General features: G+C 44.8%; 1 protein-coding gene across 18 annotated transcripts in view; it reads right to left on the bottom strand.

The window, feature by feature from the left end:
* Positions 1–19,312, bottom strand: part of nav3 (neuron navigator 3) — a 639,300-nt gene that overhangs the window by 14,451 nt on the left and 605,537 nt on the right. For all 18 annotated transcript variants that reach the window (XM_087996953.1, XM_087996954.1, XM_087996961.1 and 15 more), the window contains 8 exons: positions 17,856–18,009; positions 15,681–15,855; positions 12,177–12,274; positions 10,344–10,439; positions 7,796–7,964; positions 5,641–5,876; positions 4,526–4,680; positions 651–722 (listed from right to left, as the gene is read on the bottom strand). In XM_087996953.1, coding sequence (XP_087853079.1) covers positions 651–722; positions 4,526–4,680; positions 5,641–5,876; positions 7,796–7,964; positions 10,344–10,439; positions 12,177–12,274; positions 15,681–15,855; positions 17,856–18,009 — 1,155 coding nt within the window. The remainder of the gene's footprint in view (positions 1–650; positions 723–4,525; positions 4,681–5,640; positions 5,877–7,795; positions 7,965–10,343; positions 10,440–12,176; positions 12,275–15,680; positions 15,856–17,855; positions 18,010–19,312) is intronic.

Below are 19,312 nucleotides of genomic sequence, written 5' to 3'. Positions count from 1 at the left end.
TCTACCATTGAATGAGATTGTGATTGATCTGTGGCCTAACCTCATACACCTGCCTTTTGCCTCTAATATCTCTACTTCACAAAAAAAATCTCAGATTTAAAGTTAATAACTGATCCAGCATTCACTGTTTGTGGAAGCGAGCTCCCAACCAAGGTAGATTTTTGCCTAACAAGGGAATTAAAGATGACTCGGGGTAGGCAGGAAAGAGGAGACTAGCCCCAGTCAGATCAGCCATGAGCTTACTGACTGGGGAATCAGGCTTGAGGGACTGAGTGACCTACTCCTGTTCCTGATCCTGATGCTGGTATGTTTACTCTCCTTCGGGGACATTAGTCACATATCAAGGGGAGGGTTATTGTGATCCCAAAACCCAGGGAGCAGGATGGGGAATGTGTCACCTACTTCCAACACAAATATCCTTCTGGATCCTAACATGGAATTCCACGTCTCCACTGGGACAGTGTGGAGTGAGGTTTGTACCTTGTATTTTCTGATCCCAAAGTGGAAGTGGCTACAAGTGAACTGAAGAACCCCACCCCCCACCCCCGATGACTCAATGGATTCATCTAATGACACCATTTTTAAGGGGAAGGGAAGTTGGAGGAGGAAGATGATCATGCAGAAGGTTTGGCATCAGCCTTCACGAGTACCTGAAGTTGTGGTGAAGTTCCAGGTTAGCAGAAGACGAGACAGCTTGGTTCATTGTTCCAATAACATAGGGACTGCAGACATTAAAAATAATACAAGTTATACCATTGCCACAAAAACTTCAGCTCCAAATCAAAAGGAGCAATTTTCCCCCAACAGAATATCCCCAGTCTGAATAACTGCGCTCTCAGGGAAATAAAAGTTTCCTTTTTTTTTCATAAAAGAGCAAGTGAGTTCACTTTTGTGTAAAATAAAACAAAGAATTGTGGATGCTGGGAATCGGAAACAAAAAGAAAGGTCACTGGATCTGAGACATTGACCCTGTTTCTCTCTACACAAATGTGTCAGACTTATAGAGTCATAGAGATGTACAGCACCGAAACAGACCCTTCGGTCCAACCCGTCCATGCCAACCAGATATCCCAATCCAATCTAGTCCCACCTGCCAGCACCTGGCCCATATCCCTCTAAACCCTTCCTATTCATATACCCATCCAAATGCCTCTTAAATGTTGCAATTGTACCAGCCTCCACCACTTCCTCTGGCAGCTCATTCCATACACGTACCACCCTCTGCATGAAAAAGTTGTGCCTTAGGTCTCTTTTATATCTTTCCCCTCTCACCCTAAACCTATGCCCTCTAGTTCTGGACTCCCCGACCCCAGGGAAAAGACTTTGTCTTTTTACCCTATCAATGCCCCTCATGATTTTGTAAACCTCTATAAGGTCACCCCTCAGCCTCCGACACTCCAGGGAAAACAGCCCCAGCCTGTTCAGCCTCTCCCTATTGCTCAAATCCTCCAACCTGATAGGAAGGAGACCAGAATTGCACGCAATATTCCAACAGTGGCCTAACCAATGTCCTGTACAGCTGCAACATGACCTTCCAACACCTGTACTCAATACTCTTGACCAATAAAGGAAAGCATACCAAACACCTTCTTCACTATCCTATCTACCTGTGACTCCACTTTCAAGGAGCTATGAACCTGCACTCCAAGGTCTCTTTGTTCAGCAACACTCCCTAGGGCCTTACCATTAAGTGTATAAATCCTGCTAAGATTTGCTTTCTCAAAATGCAGCACCTCGCATTTATCTGAATTAAACTCTATCTGCCACTTCTCAGCCCATTGGCTCATCTGGTCCAGATCCTGTTGTAATCTGAGGTAACCCTCTTTGCTGTCCTCAACACCTCCAATTTTTGTGTCATCTGCAAACTTACTAACTGTACCTCTTATGCTCGCATCCAAATCATTTATGTAAATGACAAAAAGTAAAGGGCCCAGCACCGATCCTTGAGGCACTCCACTGGTCACAAGCCTCCAGTCAAAAAAGAACCCTCCACCACCACCCTCTGTCTTCTACCTTTGAGCCAGTTCTGTATCCAAATGGAGAGTTCTCCCTGTATTCCATGAGATCTAACCTTACTAATCAGTCTCCCATGGGGAATCTTGTTGAACGCCTTACTGAAGTCCATATAGATCACATCTACTGCTCTGCCCTCATCAATCCTCTTTGTTACTTCTTCAAAATACTCAATCAAGTTTGTGAGACATGATTTCCCACGCACAGAGCCATGTTGACTATTCCTAATCAGTCCTTGCCTTTCCAAATACATGTACATCCTGTCCCTCAGGATTCCCTCCAACAACTCACCCACCACCGAGTTTCTCCAGCAATTTCTGTTGTTGGTTCGGTTCACGCTCACATCCTGGTCACTCAGCCACAATCACTCAAAACAAGTACAGATGGTTCCCCCATTATCACTTTGTTGTTTCTGAATGTTACTGGGCACCACTGCCTGCGGGTTCTGAGGAAGGGTTACTGGACCAGAGGTAATAACGCTGCTTTCTCTCTACAGAGGCTGCCAGACCTGTTGTGTTTTTCCAGCAATTTCTGATTTTAGAACATAGAACAGTACAGCACTGTACAGGCCTTGCAGCCCTCGATGTTGTGCTGACCTTTTATCCTACTTGAGGATCAAACTAACATAAATAACCTTCATAGAACATTACAGGACAGTGCAGGCCCTTCAGCCCTCGATGTTGCACCAACCTGTGGAACCAATCAAGCCTATCTAACCTACACTATTCCATTTTCATCCATATGTCTATCCAATGACCATTTAAATGCCCTTAAGGTTGGCGAGTCTACCACTGTTGCAGGCAGTGCGTTCCATGCCCCTACTACTCTCTGATTAAAGAAACTACTTCTGATATCTGTCCTATATCTATCACTCCTCAATTTAAAGCTATGCCCCCTCGTGCTAGCCATCACCATCTGAGGAGAAAGGCTCTCACTGTCCACCCTTTCTAACCCTCTGATTATCTTATATGTCTCAATTAAGTCACCTCTCAACACTCTTCTCTCTAATGAAAAGAGCCTCAAGTCTCTCAGTCTTTCCTCAATCAACCTTCCCCCCATACTAGGCAACATCCTAGTAAATCTCCTCCGAACCCTTTCCAAAGCTTCCACATCCTTTCTATAATGCGGTGACCAGGACTGTACTTCATTGTACTATCATCCATGTGCCAATCCAAGAGTCGCTAAAACGTCCCTAATGTCTCTGACTCTATTCCCACCGCTGGCAGTGCATTCCACACACCGGTCACTCTCTGTGTAAAGAACCTTCCTCTGACATCTCCCCTAATCCTTCCTCTAATCACCTCAAAATTATGCCCCCTTGTGATAGACATTTCTGCCCTGGGAAAAAGTCCTCACTATCAACTCTATCTATGCCTCACCATCTTGCACACCTCTATCAAGTCACCTCTCATTCTTATTCGCTCCAATGAGAAAAGCCCTAGCTCCCTTAACTTTTCTTCATAAAACATGCCCCTCCAGTCCAGGCAGCATCCGGGGAAATCTCCTTGTTTCTGATTTCCAGCATCTGCAGTTACAGTCATACAGCATGGAAACCAATCCATCAGTCCAACCAGTCTATGCCAGTCATGATCCCAAACTAAACTAGTCCCAATGCCTGCTCCTGGCCCATATCCCTCCAAACTTTTCTCGTCATGTGCTTATCCAAATGTGTTTTAAACTCTGTCACTGTACCCGCATCCACCACTTCCTCAGGAAGTTCATTGTGAACAACCCTCTGTGTAAAAAATCTGCCTCTAATGTCTTCTTTAAATCTCTCTCCTCTCACCTCAAAAACATGCCCCTTCATCTTGAAATTCCCACTCTAGGGAAAAGACAACTACCATTAACTCTATCTATACCTCTCATTATTTTATAAACTTCTATCAGATTGCCTCTCAATCTCCTACGTTCCAATTTTTAGATTAGATTAGATTAGATTAGATTAGATTACTTACAGTGTGGAAACAGGCCCTTCGGCCCAACAAGTCCACACCGCCCCGCCGAAGCGCAACCCACCCATGCCCCTACATTTACCCCTTACCTAACACTACGGGCAATTTAGCATGGCCAATTCACCTGACCTGCACATCTTTGGACTGTGGGAGGAAACCGGAGCACCCGGAGGAAACCCACGCAGACACGGGGAAAACGTGCAAACTCCACACAGTCAGTCACCTGAGGCAGGAATTGAACCCGGGTCTCTGGCGCTGCGAGGCAGCAGTGCTAACCACTGTGCCACCGTGCCGCCCACAAATGAAAAGTTCCTAGCCTATCCAGCCTCTCCTGATAACTCAAGCTCTCCACTCCCAGCAACATCCTGATTAATTTCTTCTGAACCCTCTCCAGCTTTATAATATCCTTCCTATAACAGGGTGTTACCTGCCATTTCCTTTATAATATAACAGTAACTACATGTCAAAAAGCATTTCATTAGCTGCAAAGTGATCTTGAGATACTCTAAGGTTGTGAGAGATAAATGAGAAACTTTCTTCCTTAATGATCCAGAACTTACCATTTGTGGTATCTACAATTGAGGAATCCATTGAAGATGTCACTCAATGAGCCAATATGATGGAGGTTATCCAGGATTATCACTAAAGGCAGGTCAGAACCATTATCCGCAGTATTGCACTGATCAGCCAGGTTTGACAAGTATTGGCGCAATTCCTTCCAAATGTTAAAAAAGACACATTTATTTCAGACAAGTTTTCACATTTTACAAGTTTATTTTGTCTTGCCAATATTTTTCTGTTGAATCTCCTTGTTTTCAGATTGCTGCGATCCCCTACTGGGGCTAACATTCCATACACAATAACCACCAAGTGCTCAAACAACGTGTGACTCTTCAAAATGGTCAATATCTATCTCATCCAAGAGCTACATACATACAGCAGGGGGTCCTTCACAAGGGATCAGTAATAGGGAGACGGCCAATTTTAAACAAAAAACATTTCTTTTCTCTGGATGTGGGGCACTGGCAAGGCTTAATGCAGCATCATCCTAAATTTAATTATCCTGATGATTCTGTTCAAATCCCTCCCCCAGCCCCCAGTTCTAATCCCTTGAGCCATTGTATCCGCACTCAGAAATCCATGCCTATATCTCATCCTGTCTTCACTTCTCTCCCCTCTTTTAGATGTTCCTTTAAACCTCCCTCCCTCACCAAACATCTGATATCTCATCACATGGTTTGTCTGATCGTGTGAAGGGTTTTGGAGCATTTTTCTATCACACTTTGAAAGAATGGTGTGGATATAGAGACTGGAGTCCCATATAGTCAGAGAGGACCCAGATAACAAGCTTCCATCTACATCTACCCTTGCTTGTACCCTTAAACTACCAGATAGACTGAATTCACTTCTACAACTTCCCACTGACAGGATTTGAACTTATGAACTCTTGAGTTGCTAGCTCCATAGAACCACATTACCACAGCCAATTATCTTTCAACTATAAATCTGAAAGATTTTGAGACTAACAATGACCCCTTTAGTATGAGCTGTACATTGAGCAGAAACTGTCCTGATCTGCACAACTGAAATACTCACTGAGTAAACTTACTGAGGTGTTGAGGAATAGAACCTAATCCGAGGGGAGTAATATTTTGCTCCCTGTGTTTCTCCTCACCTTGCTCGATTTGTGATCCACGTTAAAAGTGGCTATCGACCCATCAGCGACCTCCCTTCCAGCCCTGTTCACCAGGAATTCAGCAAGTTTATTGGCTAAGTAGGTTTTCCCGGTCCCACTAGGACCCGAGAGGATGATCCTTCGATGTTCTAGCAGGACGTTGAGGTAACGATGTGTTAAGGGTTTTGGAATTAGTGTTTCAAACACCAAGCTGTCCACACTATTCTCTGCCACACCTGCAAAAGGGAGAATATGACTAAGACTGGCAGCAAGATGATAAAATCAGACTAATCCACACCTTTGTTACATTGCGACTCGATAATTCAGACACACTCCTGGCCAACAATCCCTGTCCTGCTATCCGTATTAACAGCACATTGAGGTATGGAGTCAAAAGCAGAGAGAGAGCACCTGCACATTGGCCAGTTATACTGGACACCTTTTCTCAGGGATGTGCTGTCTTTCAGTCTGAAGTTAAACTCAGCCCCCATTGCCATCTCTGATGAATGCAGAGGGTGCCAGAGTCAACATTTATCCCTCACTGTTTTACAAACAATTATCTGGTCATGAGCTGAATGTTTTTTGTGGCAGCTTTCTGTGTGAAAACTGACGGCCTTGTTTCGAACATTACAACAGCCTTGTCTCGAAGATGTAATGTAGTGAAGTGCTTTCTTTAAAAATGAAACAACAATGGTGGGGTTTAAAATAATCCTCTGAAAGAAGTGAAAACTGCAAAGCAGCTTGCTGTTGGTTTCAGTGAACAATCTTTTCCCTGGGGTGGGGGAGTCTAGAACGAGAGGGCCTAGGTTTAGGGTGAGAGGGGAAAGATATAAAAGAGACCTAAGGGGCAACTTTTTCACACAGAGGGTGGTGCATGTATGGAATGAGCTGCCAGAGGAAGTGGTGGAGGCTGGTACAATTGCATCTGGATGGGTATATGAATAGGAAGGGTTTGGAGGGATATGGGCCAAATGTTGGCAAATGGGACTGGATTGATTTAGGATATCTAGTTGGCATGGGTGCACTGGACCGAAGAGTCTGTTTCCGTGCTGTACATTCCTATGACTTCACGACTCTACAATATTATTACCACGTCTGCTGAGGACATTTGCTGAAGGGTCTGTGTTTAGCGCCAACCTTTCTCTGGACGGGTGCTCGTTAATAAAACAATGGATCCCAACAAGGCGCAGTTTTCCCTGACTCCCAAACTGACCTTTGTGTAAAAGACTTTAGCTCCTCTATGACAGGGGTGAATGGATGTTATCCCGGGCAACAGATTGTGGCAATGACTTCTATTCCTTAATTTGAATGCCAGGCTGCACTCATCCTGTGTCATTCTTGGAATGTTCTAAATTGTCCAACACTGGCACGTCCACATCATTGTTAATAGAGTCATTGAGGTCTACAACCAGAAAGTAAGCCCTTCAACCCATTGAATCTGTGCCAGTCCAAAAGACCTCATTGCTCTAATCCTGCTTTCGAGCACTTGGCTCATAGCTTTGCTTGCTTTGGCATCACAAGGGTACGTTTAGGATATGAGTCATAACACCAGCTCGGTGTAAACAGCATTAAAAACAAACTGTGAAACTCTGAATCACTGAAGAAGAAGCTAGGGAAGTGATTGCTGGGCCCCTTGCTGAGATACTCGTATCATCGATAACCATGCGTGAGGCACTGGAAGACTGGAGGTTGGTTAATGTAGTGCCATTATTTAAGAAAAGCTATAAGGAAATCCAGGGAACTATACACTAGTGAGCTTTAAAAGACATCCGGATGGGTTTATGAATAGGATGGATTTAGAGGGAGATGGGCCAAATGCTAGCAAATGGGACTAGATCAGATTGAGATGTCTGGTGAGTGTGAATGAGTTGGATCGAAGGGTCTGTTTCTGTATTGTATGACTCCAAGACGCTATAAGTTTCTTGGGTCACCAGTTCGGATTGTCTATCCACTGGTGAAATAATAATGACTGCTGGATGTTTAAACAAAAGGTGGAGTATTGGTTTAAAACACCCCATCAGAATTGCTTACAACAGTTACTGTACAGTTATTGTAAAGTATTTTGGAACATCCTGAGATTGTGAAAGGTGCTACATAAACAGAACCTTTCTTTAACCAACTCCATTCCAGTCTATTCTGAAACATTGTGAAGTACCTTTTAGATTCACAGTAATGATGTTGCTCTCTCCAACCAGGTAGCCACAGGGCAGCAGTTCCGGCAGTTCCAGGTTCCCTGCTCTCACTACCTCCCCGATATTGTAGCTGAGAATGCTGTCAGATGACAGACCGAGACTCGTACTGGGGTCCAAACGGAAAATATACTCCTACATTGAGAAGATAAAGTTCATTTTTAATTCAATGGCATTGTGTGTTGACCTACAGCACATGGTCTGCACCGGTTCATAAAGGTAGCTCACTGTCACCTTCTCAAGGGGCAACTAGGGACGGGCAATAAATACTGATCCAGTCAGTGACTCCCACATCCTATGGAGGAATGTATTTAAAAAAAAAAGAGACTGACTTGTTCTTGGACGTGAACTTTTCAAGGTCAGCGTGAGCTGTTCACCCCTAACTAACCAGAATGCAAAGCTCAGCCTCTGCTTTAAAGAAAGAGCTTCAATACCAGAGGCTTCTTAGTTTACCATAAAACCCACAGAACTGAAGATGCTGGAGAAACTCAGCAGGTCTGGCAGCTTCCGTGAAGAGAGAAATTGAGTTAATGTTTTGGGTCTCAGTGATCCTCCTTTAGAACAGCCCTTAATTAACCAGGGACTAAGGTCAAGAGCCACATACAGGGAAGCTGAGTCAGGCTGGCTGCTGCTGGGGATTCATGAGCCAGTTATATTTTCCTACAGTTTGACAGAGTCCAACAGAATCATATAACACAGAAGAGGCCTTTCAGCCCATTGAATCTGTGCCAACAAAAACTACTCTAAATTGACACTAGACCCGCTCTCCAGCACCAGGCCCATAGTCTTCAATGTTAAGACATTCAAATGGCTCATCCAAGCACTTTATGAAGGTTGTGAGGTTTCCTGCCTCAACTCCACCCCCCCCAGACAGGGCATTCCAGAACCGCTCCCCCCCACCGACCCCCCGCTGGGTAATTAAACAACTACACTATCTTCATCTACACACCTGGTCACCTCATAGAAAAATTCAATCAAATCTGTGATGTATGGTTACCCCTGTGACTTCTTCCTACATCACCCACAGCAGTTTGTGATACAACTCACCCAGACCTGAGGATTTGTCCACATTACAATCTGCCGACGCCTCCAGTGCCTCCTCACTCCCTGCATCAAACTGCTCAAGAACTCACAAGGTCCTTCTTCCAAACGTAGAACTACATTCTCCTTCTCCCGTGTGAAGATAAATGTGAAATATTTGTTTCACACTTTACCAGTGCCTTTTGGCTCCTTGTGCAGATTTCCCTGTTGGTTCCACTCTTTCCCTGATTATTCTTTTCCCCGTGATATACTGGTTGAATCTCTTGGCATTCTCCATAATCTTACCCACCAATGTTTTCTCACATTCCCTCTTTGCTTTCTTTAGATCCACCCCCCCCCCCCCCCCCGCACTTTTTATATTCTTAGAGTGACTCCATTGATTTGCTCCCTCTGTATCTGTTATATGTTTCTCTCTTTTCCTTTTCATCCACTCCTAAGTATTCCTGGACATTCAGGGTTCTCTGGGCTTCTTGCCCCTACATTTCACTCTAAAAGAAACATGTTGGGCCTATACTGACCCCAGTCCCTTCCTGAACCCTTCCCACTATGCTGCTGTAGAGTTACCCTCAAGTAACTATTCCCAATCTATTTTAACAAAATCTGCCTTCCCTCAAAATCTGCTTTCCATTTCCATAATATACTGAGCCAATGTAGTGTTGTGCTCGCCATCACTAAGATACTCACCCAGTGTCACCATGAACACCTATCCAACGTCATTCCCCAGAATTAGGGGCAGCAAAGCATCATCCCTTGTTGGACCTTACACATAATTAGATAAAAAGCTCTCCTGTATACATTTCAAGAATTCTGCTCCCTCTCAATCCTTTACACTATGGCTTTCCAAATTAATGTTGGGTCGTTGAAACCCCCTCATATCCTTAACCTGTATTGTTTTTACTCACGTCAGGGGACTGTCTACAGATGTGCTCCTCAATTGTCAGCTGACTGTCTGCAGGTGCACTATACATTCCCAGCAGTGCGACTGCTCTGTTTATTCCTAAACTCTTCCCGCAAAGTCTCACTTGAAGACCCTTCCAAGATGTTCTGCTCACAAAATACCAAGAGAGCCCAGGTGTGGATAATGAGGCTATTGTTGAAGATGTGTCTGGTGCATAGTGAGCTCAGTCCAGGGGTTGCTTCAGGAGTTTTCACACACATATCTTACTGAAGAATTCTCTATCCACCCTTTTTAAGGTGACTATGTCTCTCCCACCCAATTCTGAGTTTCCAACACTTAGCCCCTTTAATACAATAAGTCTGATTGCTGGGTTAATCTGTCAGGAAGTCGGGGTGTGTTGAAAGGGAGACCGAATCAGAGAGGGGCATTATGCATCCTGATTGTCAGATCCACACTCCCACTGACTGAGTCTCCCCTCTGGCACTGACCCCTCACTTGATTTTGTGAAGTTAGTGTTGGATAAACAAAAGAATTCTGAGCAAATGGACTATTGTCCGAATGCACAAAATGCTCACCTTAAACAATCGACGGATTACACCATCAAGAACATCCCATTTTGTCTTTCCGCTGACTCCTAACGACCCTATGAGATACTGAGGAGACTTTTCTTCCTGTAAATTAATCAAAAGCTGTTTTAGCAGAAACAGTTATAAATGAAACAACATCACACTTCAGCTCCCTGCCTGATGTAGCTTTAGGATGTTTGCTGCAGTATCATCTTTTTCAGCTCAGTGTCAAATTTTGTTTGTTAATCTTTCCCAGAGTGGTGCAGGAAGTTTTGTTTCGTTAGCGGGGCAGTACAAATGTAAGTTGCTGACAGATCGCTGTCTTTCCCATGTCCTAAAAATGAGGTTTAAACCAAATATTGATTTCTGTGTGTGCCAATGGATGTTTCTGTGGCTCTGTTTAGGAAACAGCAAAGAGTAAAAGTGGATGCCCATGTATCCTGATCAACATACCACCCAGACACAAAGTGATCCAATCACTTCGTCTCTTGGTCTTGGTCGCTGTTTGCAGATTCTTTCCCGAAAAGCTGTGGTTCAGTGAGGAAAAAGAAGCATGGAATGTTAGGGATATCCTGGTGATGCAAGTCAACATGAACACCAAAACCTGAGCTTACTTGCTATAGCAATCTGTGTTCTGGACAACTAGTTGCTGTATGAAACATGTTTTGTTAGCATTGATAAATGAATGTGACAAAGCTGACACTTTAAGAGGTTATTTTACTCTGTTTTGTTTTTGAAGTGAGGTTATAAGACAGGGGTTCAGAGCTGTCTAATCGAAAGTAAACAACTTGTGAGGACATGGGGATTGTTTAAAGTTGGAAAAATAGAAGCAGCCTGGCTGGGTGTGACCAGTCCTTGCAGACAAGTCTTTCTCATTTTTTTCTTGTTTTTAGAGTTAGCTTAAAGCAGAAGCTATTGGGGTCTTAAAAGAGATGGAGCTTCCATGTCTGATCTGCTGCTTTCTATGAATTTTCTCTTGATGCTTGTTCCTCCTGGATCGGAGAACTGCATGTGAGAATATGTGCCTGAATTTGCTCTTTTTGTTAAAGGGTGTGTTTATGGGATGTTACTATTTTGGAACAGTTAATTAGTCATAGGTACTGTATTGATTATTTGGTTAAGTTTTCCAGTAGAGTTAAGTGATTCTAAATTCCTCTTTCTTTGATTGTATTTTAACTACAGTGTTTAAATAAATTGTGTTTTGTTTAACGTTGAGTACTTTGACCAATCACATTGCAACTGGAACAGACAATTTACATTTATCTTTAAAATAAGAAAAAGTTTAGGTCTAGGCTATCTGCCTGAGGGGTCTGGTCTGGTCCACAACAATGAGCATCTCTTGAAAATATTACAAAATACCTTAAATAAGGTCACAGTATCACAGAGTGCAGAGAGAGAAGATGTTCAAGCCATCATTCCTCTGGCAGCACCTTTGAAAGCTATCCAGTCAGCTTAACCATATACAGTCAGCTCGGTTGGTCAGGAACTCACACATCACAGAGTATGGCAGAGATGGAGCAACAATGCCCAATGATCTGAGGTGTCCAATCAGGAAATTGGCTCCACACACCCATCGTAGTGAAAAAAAACTCAGTTTGAGAGGTGCAAGGAATATTGAGAGTTACAAACCCAAGGCTGGTTACAGTACAGCTCAGTTAGGGAAACAGGTTTGAGGGGCAGAATGGCCTTCTCTATATGAATATGTTACTTACTTAATTTGCTGAGATAATTTTTGGAAGGTGCATCTCCCATCCAACCTCCTCCTCCTTTAAGATTCAACTTCCATCCCCCCCACCGCCCTGTTCCAACCACAACAACAAACCCCATACTCCCCCCTTTTACCTTAGTTCGCTTGAGTTGTTTGTTCAGGCAAATCATTATTCGCACACTACAGCTCTCCTTACGGAATGAACCATCAGATCCTTCATCCAGCAAACTGTCTGGAAAAGGCAAAATGTAAATAATCTTACTTCCAGTGAAAATGAATTGGCCCTGACTCCAATCTTTAGAAATTCAGGCAGTGGGGAACCTGACTGGGAATCAGGGTGAGGGGTCAGTGACCATATGATGAGAGGTCAGTGAGGAGTCAGTGACCACACAGTGAGGGGTCAGTGAGCACATGGTGAGGGGTCAGTGAGGGGTCAGTGAGGACATGGTGAGGGGTCAGTGAAGGGTCAATGAGGGGTTAGTGAGGACATGGTGAGAGGTCAGTGAAGCGTCAGTGAGCACATGGTGAGGGGTCAGTGACCACACAGTGAGGGGTCAGTGAAGGGGGGTCAGTGAAGTGTCAGTGAGCACATGGTGAGGGGTCAGTGACCACACAGTGAGGGGTCAGTGAGGACATGGTGAGGGGTCAGTGAAGGGTCAGTGAGGGGTCAATGAAGATATGGTGAGGGGTCAGTGAAGGGTCAATGAGCACATGGTGAGGGGTCAGTGAAGGGTCAGTGAGGGGTCAGTGAGGACATGGTGAGGGGTCAGTGAGCACATGGTGAGGAGTCAGTGAAGGGTCAGTGAGGGGTCAATGAAGATATGGTGAGGGGTCAGTGAAGGGTCAATGAGCACATGGTGAGGGGTCAGTGAAGGGTCAGTGAGGGGTCAGTGAGGACATGGTGAGGGGTCAGTGAGCACATGGTGAGGAGTCAGTGAAGGGTCAGTGAAAGGTCAGTGAGGAGCCAGCCCGCTGCATATGAAGCCCTGCCTTCAGCTGCCTGGGCCTAGGGGTTAGAATTTCGTCCTTACATTTTCCCAACTCTCTCTCTTTCATGAAGATACTTCTTAAAGCTGATCTTCTGACGAAGCTTTTAAATATTTATTCAATATCCCCTTATGTGGCTTGGCATCAAATTTTGTTTTGAAACACTCCTTGTGAAGCACCTTGTTGGGGAGGTGGGGGGGAGCCATTATGTTAAAGGTGCTGCATGCTGCATAAATGTAAGTTGTTGTTGTGTTATGACAAGGGTTTTGAAAGAGACAGGCTCAACTTCCAAAGAGTCAGAACCATTAACACCATTAAATAACACGGGAACCGGGAGGGATCACAGGGATCTCTGTGATGTACAATGCTCCTTAAGCAGCAGATTCCATTGGATCCTGGGATCCAGTCAGTGCCATGCACAGTCTCCAGCTTTCTCTCCATCAATATCACGTCACACTAACTCAGAGGTGCCCCAATCGCCAGTTCCATTTCATGCTTTGTATCATTTGTCATCTTAAGAAGAAACATTTTTCGTCTGTTTTAGGCGTTAGGGAACGTACTTAAACTGAAGCCTCTTCCAAATCCTTCATTCTCTCCCCCTCCCTCCGACTCCATCCCTTCATCTAATCCCACCTGCTACGGTATATTCACCACCTCCTCTGACCTTCTCCTCTCTCTGTTACTGACTGATCTATACTCAGTAAAGGGCCTAGCTTTATCCTTGTATTCCTAGCTCAATTAATTCTGGGCATGACATGATGTTGAACTTTCCCTCCATCATCTTTGCCTCCATGTGGACCTCACTTTCATCAAGTTAAATGTGTGGCTATGGGTACCCACATGGGCCCCAGTCATTGGCCTCAGTTATGGGCCCCAATTGTTCCTGTGTCTCTGTGAGGTCCATGGAACATTCTTTGTTCCAATCCTTCTCAGGGTCCCTCCCCAGAATATCTGATCTCATCCAGAATTGGAAAAATGCAACAGTTTCACTTCCAATTTCTATCCTCTCACCTTCACCTGGTCCATTTCTGACTCTTCCCTTCCCTTCCTTGGCCTCACTGTTTCCATTTTTGGGGATAGGCTGACCACTGATATCACGACAAACCCACCAAGTCCCCCAGTTATCTCCTCACAGCCTGCCTCAGGAAGGATTCTATTCCATCCTCCCCAGTTCTCAATCTCTGTTCTGATGAAGGCACCCTCCAGTGGACTGTGGCTGTCAGACTCTCAGCCGCATCTGACCTATCCCCAACACATTGGCCTCACCTCTTCTCCTCCTCCCCAGAACGACAAGGTTCCCCTTGGCCTCTCTTTCCATCCCATTAGTCTGTGGATTCAAAGGTTCATCCACTGCCATTAATACCACCTCCAGCATTTTTTGCTTTCATCACAGAGTTTGGTGGGATAGGGTTGATGGAGGGAAGGCATGCTGCAAGGACACGTTGAGCTTGAAATCGAAACAGACATTGCTGGCAAAGCTCAGCAGGTCTGGCAGCATCCACCATGGGAATACAGCAGTTAATGTGGGCGGTACGGTGGCCCAGTGGTTAGCACTGCTGCCTCACAGCGGCTGAGACCCGGGTTCAATTCCCGCCTCAGGCGACTGACTGTGTGGAATTTGCACGTTCTCCCCGTGTCTGCGTGGGTTTCCTCCGGGTGCTCCGGTTTCCTCCCACAGTCCAAAGATGTGCAGGTCAGGTGAATTGGCCATACTAAATTGCCCGTAGTGTTAGGTAAGGGGTAAATGTAGGGGCATGGGTGGGTTGCGCTTCGGCGGGTCGGTGTGGACTTGTTGGGCCGAAGGGCCTGTTTCCACGCTGTAATGTAATGTAATCTAATCTAATCTAATCTAATGTTTCGAGTTTGGTGACTGTCCATCAGAACTGGAGTTGGAGTGGGCTTGTGGGGAAATGGGAGAGAGAGAGTGAGGAGTAAGTTTGGGTCTGGGGCAGGGGGAGACACTTGAGGATGTTAAACCTTGGGAGCTATGGAAGAAAGGGAAATCGCAGAGGCTGATTGTCCACACCTCGGTGAACAAGAGCTGACCAGGGTCCTGCAGTTACTGAAGGAGGTGAATGAGGGGGATACACGAGAAGACTTTAAACAGTTGGTTTGTAATAGAGAAAAGAAGCCGGGGTTAGATTGACTTTCCAGGATGTCCCTGCTACAGTGAATAGCTTGAGCTGAAGACTGCAGCACTCAGTGGTGTTTAAGGTGGATTAACCAGATCTGGCAATAACCTGAAGATTGGGGGGATTCTTATTCATTTATGGGATGTGGGCATCATCAGCTGGGTGGCTATTTATTACCCATTCCCAGTCACCCTTGATAAGGTGGTGGTGAACTGTAGTCCCTGTGCTGTAGGTAGACCCACAATGCCATTAGGGAGGGAATTTCAGGATTTTGATCCAGTGAGGAATATTCCACCACACTCCTGACTTGTGGCTTGTAGATGTTGGACTTAATAATGTTTATTGTATATTTACCAATTACATACTTGACCTTGTTTAAAATGTGACTACTTTATATTCTGTTCTTCACCTTATGATAAACAGATCTATAGATGACATGGACTCATGGGAATTGTTGTACAATTGTGTTTACATTGGCAGTTCTCTCACAAACATTCTGGTGATGTATTCCCACTTTACCTGTTGTTGCAGCTCCGCTGACATTGAGATTGTGGAGGGAAAGTCCCAGGGAATGGCGGGAGGAGGAAGTGGAAGATGAGGTTGATGACTGGGATTGCGTCTGTGCTGCTCCACTGCTACTTCCTGTCTCTGATTTCAAACGATCATTTTCTGCTTTTAGAAGTTCAATTTCATTCTGCAATTGAGTAAAAACAGCATTTAGGAGAACCATCAGCCAAGAAAGTGTCTGAGTCACACACCCGTTTCAAATCTCAGAGCTTCTGCTACATTTCCGTGAGACCATAAGATGTAGGAGTAGGCCATTCAGCCCATCTTGTCTGCTTCGCCATTCAATGAGATCATGGCTGATCTAATCATCTTCAAATCCACTGTCCTGCCTAATCCCTATAGCCCTGATTCCCACCTTGATTCAAAATCTGCCTACCTCAGTCTTCAATATATTTAATGACCCAACCTCAACAGTGCTCTGCTATAATCAATTCTATTGATTTACAAGAAGCTGAGAGAAGAGATTTTTTTCCTCATCTCTCTCTTAACTGGGCGATATCTTACTCTGAGATTACGCGCTTTGATCCTAAACTTTTCCAGGAGGGGAAACAGCTTCTTCACATCCACCCTGCCAAATCCCCTCAGAATCTTGTATGTTTCAATAAGGTCAGCTCTCAATTTTCTAAACTTGAACATGTATGGGCCCAATATACTCAACCTCTTGGTATAAGACAGTCCCTCCATACCTGGGTTCAGCCGAAGGAACCTTCTCTGTCCCTGCTTCGGATGGCAGTACATTATGCCTTCGATAAGGAGCCAAACTGTTCACAGTATTCCAGCTGTGGTCTGACTAATGACTCATATAAGCTTTTGCAAAACCATCTTACCGTTAAACACCATTCCCTTTGAAATAAAAGACAGCTTTCCATTTGTCTTTCCTCGTACCTCCTGATCTCGGACACTTGTTTTGTGCATACCATGGACAAAGACTCCCAAATCCCTCTGCGGTGTTGCTTTCTGCAGTTCTTCTCTGTTTAAATAATGTTCAGCTCTTCTCTTCTTCCTGCCCAATTTCTCTTTGGTTTAGAGACACAGCTGTGTCACCAGTTTTAATAGCCGCAGCTTCCAAACTGGAGCCTTCAAATAAACTTAATTGGTTTCGCTTTGAATGTCAAAACATTTTTTTGCAAGCAATAAACCCATTGCAGGAACAAAATATTTTTGACTTAACAACAGTCAGTGGTCAAGGACATGTTACAGACTGTGTCCTGTGCCAGGCACATTGGTCAGAACATGAGGGGACCAGCCATATTCATCAGCCTTGGCTCAGTGTACAGCACTCTCATCTCTGAGCCAGAACATTCTGAGTTCAAGTCCCATTTGAAATACTACACCAAAAAGGCTGACCCCCACAGTGCAATACTGAGGGAGTGCTGCCCTGTCAGAGAAACTGACTTCGAGATAGACAATAGACAATAGGTGCAGGTGTATGCCATTCAGCCCTTTGAGCCAGCACCACCATTCATTATGATCATGGCTGATCATCCACAATCAGTATCCTGTTCCTGCCTTATCCCCATAACCCTTGATTCCACTATCCTTAAGAGCTCTATCCAACCCTTTCTTGAAAGTGTCCAGAGACTTGGCCTCCACAGCCTTCTACACACCCACCACTCTCTGGGTGAAGAAGTTTCTCCTCAACTCTGTTCTAAGTGGCTTACCTCTTATTTTTAAACTGTGTGCTTAAGGCATTGAACTGAGCTCTGTCCATCATTACAGGTGAAGGTAAAAGATCCTTAAATAACTCCCCAGAGACCAGTATCCCATCACAAAGTCACCCTTTATTCACATGTGGAAAGTTCTTGTCACTGATCCAACTCCCTCAGAGCCAGCTCTCAGAGTGTACAGAATCTCTGACACTCCTGGTTATATCTGTCAGCCAGGGCTCCCTGACTGGACCAAGTTAACAGCAGGGGTCTATGTGTGGAGCACTGGTCCATCTGATCACTTGGCCAACAGAAAAAAAATCTGACTAGTCTCAAACTTCATTTTGGGATCATACTGTGCTCAAACTGGCTCCATTTCCATCATTACCATGGTGACTACAATTCAAATGGTTTTTCATTGATTGAATAACACTGAGACCCTGAATAGTGTGATGCGAATGTCTCTTTCCCTCAGAGTTACCTGCATCCTGTTCATTGCTTCCCGGATCTGGTCCAGGTGGTGAGCAGAGCTAAGTGCTTCCAGGCGAATATCAGTCAGTTTGAGTTCCTTCTCCCGCAGCTCACTCTTCAGGTGCACAATGGCCTCAGCCTCTGTCTCGGTGCACTCACAGATGCTAAAGTGGTGAAGCAAAGGAATTGATCAGCCTCAGGGCAACACTCTAGAGAGGGTTAGCAGGGCTAAGACAGGGCCTTACAAAACAGCAATAATCCACATTCATCAAAACAAATTGTCCCAAGCAGAGAGCAAAAATCAAGGCTTTCAGAGAAACAGAACTCCACAGGTGAACAGACATGGAAATTGTGACAGCAACAAAAAACAGGCGACACAAACAGCACTGGGAAGGTTTCCACTGGGGAGCAATTCTACCCCATGTTGAAGACCAGTGCAAAGTGCAAACTGATGATAAATTTATGGGACACAAAATTCATCCACTCTGTGTGCTAATTACAAGAAGCAGATCTAATCATTAGGGACATGCAGATCACTGGCTGTGTCAGCATTTATTGCCCATCCCTAGTTGCCCCTTGAGAGTGTGGTGGTGAGCTGCCTTCTTGAACCGCTGCAGTCCATGTGCTATAGACCCACAATGCCCTTAGGGAGGAAATTCCAGGATTTTGACTCAGGGACACTTGGAGAGGAACTAGTAGGAGGTGGTGTTCCCATGTGTCTGATGCTCTTATCCTTCTAAATGGAAGTGGCTTAAACAATTAATGGTAAAGCTATCAGAGTGTTGCTGAACAGAGACCTTGGAGTGCAGGTTCATAGCTCCTTGAATATGGAGTCTCAGGTAGACAGGATAGTGAAGAAGGTGCTTGGTATGCTTTCCTTTATTGGTCAGAGTATTGAGTACAGGAGTTGGGAGGTCATGTTGTGGCTGTACAGGACATTGGTTAGGCCACTTTTGGAACACTGCATTCTGGTCTCCCTGCTATCGGAAAGATGTTGTGAAACTTGAATGGGTTCAGAAAAGATTTGCAAGGATGTTGCCAGGGTTGGAGGGTTTGAGCTATAGGGAGAGGCTGAGTAGGCTGGGACTGTTTTCCCTGGAGTCTCAGAGGCTGAGGGGTGACCTTTTAGAAATGTACAAAATATTGAGGGGCATGGATACGAAAAATAGGCAAAGTCTTTTCCCTGGGATGGAGGAGTCCTGAACTAGAGGGCATAGGTTTAAGGTGAGAGGGGAAAGATTTAAAAGGAACCTGAGGGACAACTTTTTCAGACAGAGGTTGGTACGTGTATGGAATGAACTGTCAGTGGTGGAAGCTGGTACAATTATAGCATTTAAAAGGCATCTGGTTGGGTATGTGAATAGGAAGAGTTTAGAGGGATATGGGCCAAATACTAGCAAGGTTAGATTAGGTTAGGATATCTGGTGGGCATGGACAAGATGGACCAAAGGACCTGTTTCCTTGCTG

The sequence above is a fragment of the Chiloscyllium plagiosum genome, unplaced genomic scaffold, assembly GCF_037043375.1.
Source record: "Chiloscyllium plagiosum isolate Xiang-an unplaced genomic scaffold, Cpla_swu_hap1 HiC_scaffold_19, whole genome shotgun sequence".
Classification (NCBI taxonomy): domain Eukaryota; kingdom Metazoa; phylum Chordata; class Chondrichthyes; order Orectolobiformes; family Hemiscylliidae; genus Chiloscyllium; species Chiloscyllium plagiosum.
The sequence above is the reverse complement of the archived record's forward strand: the minus strand, read 5'-3'. Positions and strand labels throughout refer to the sequence as shown.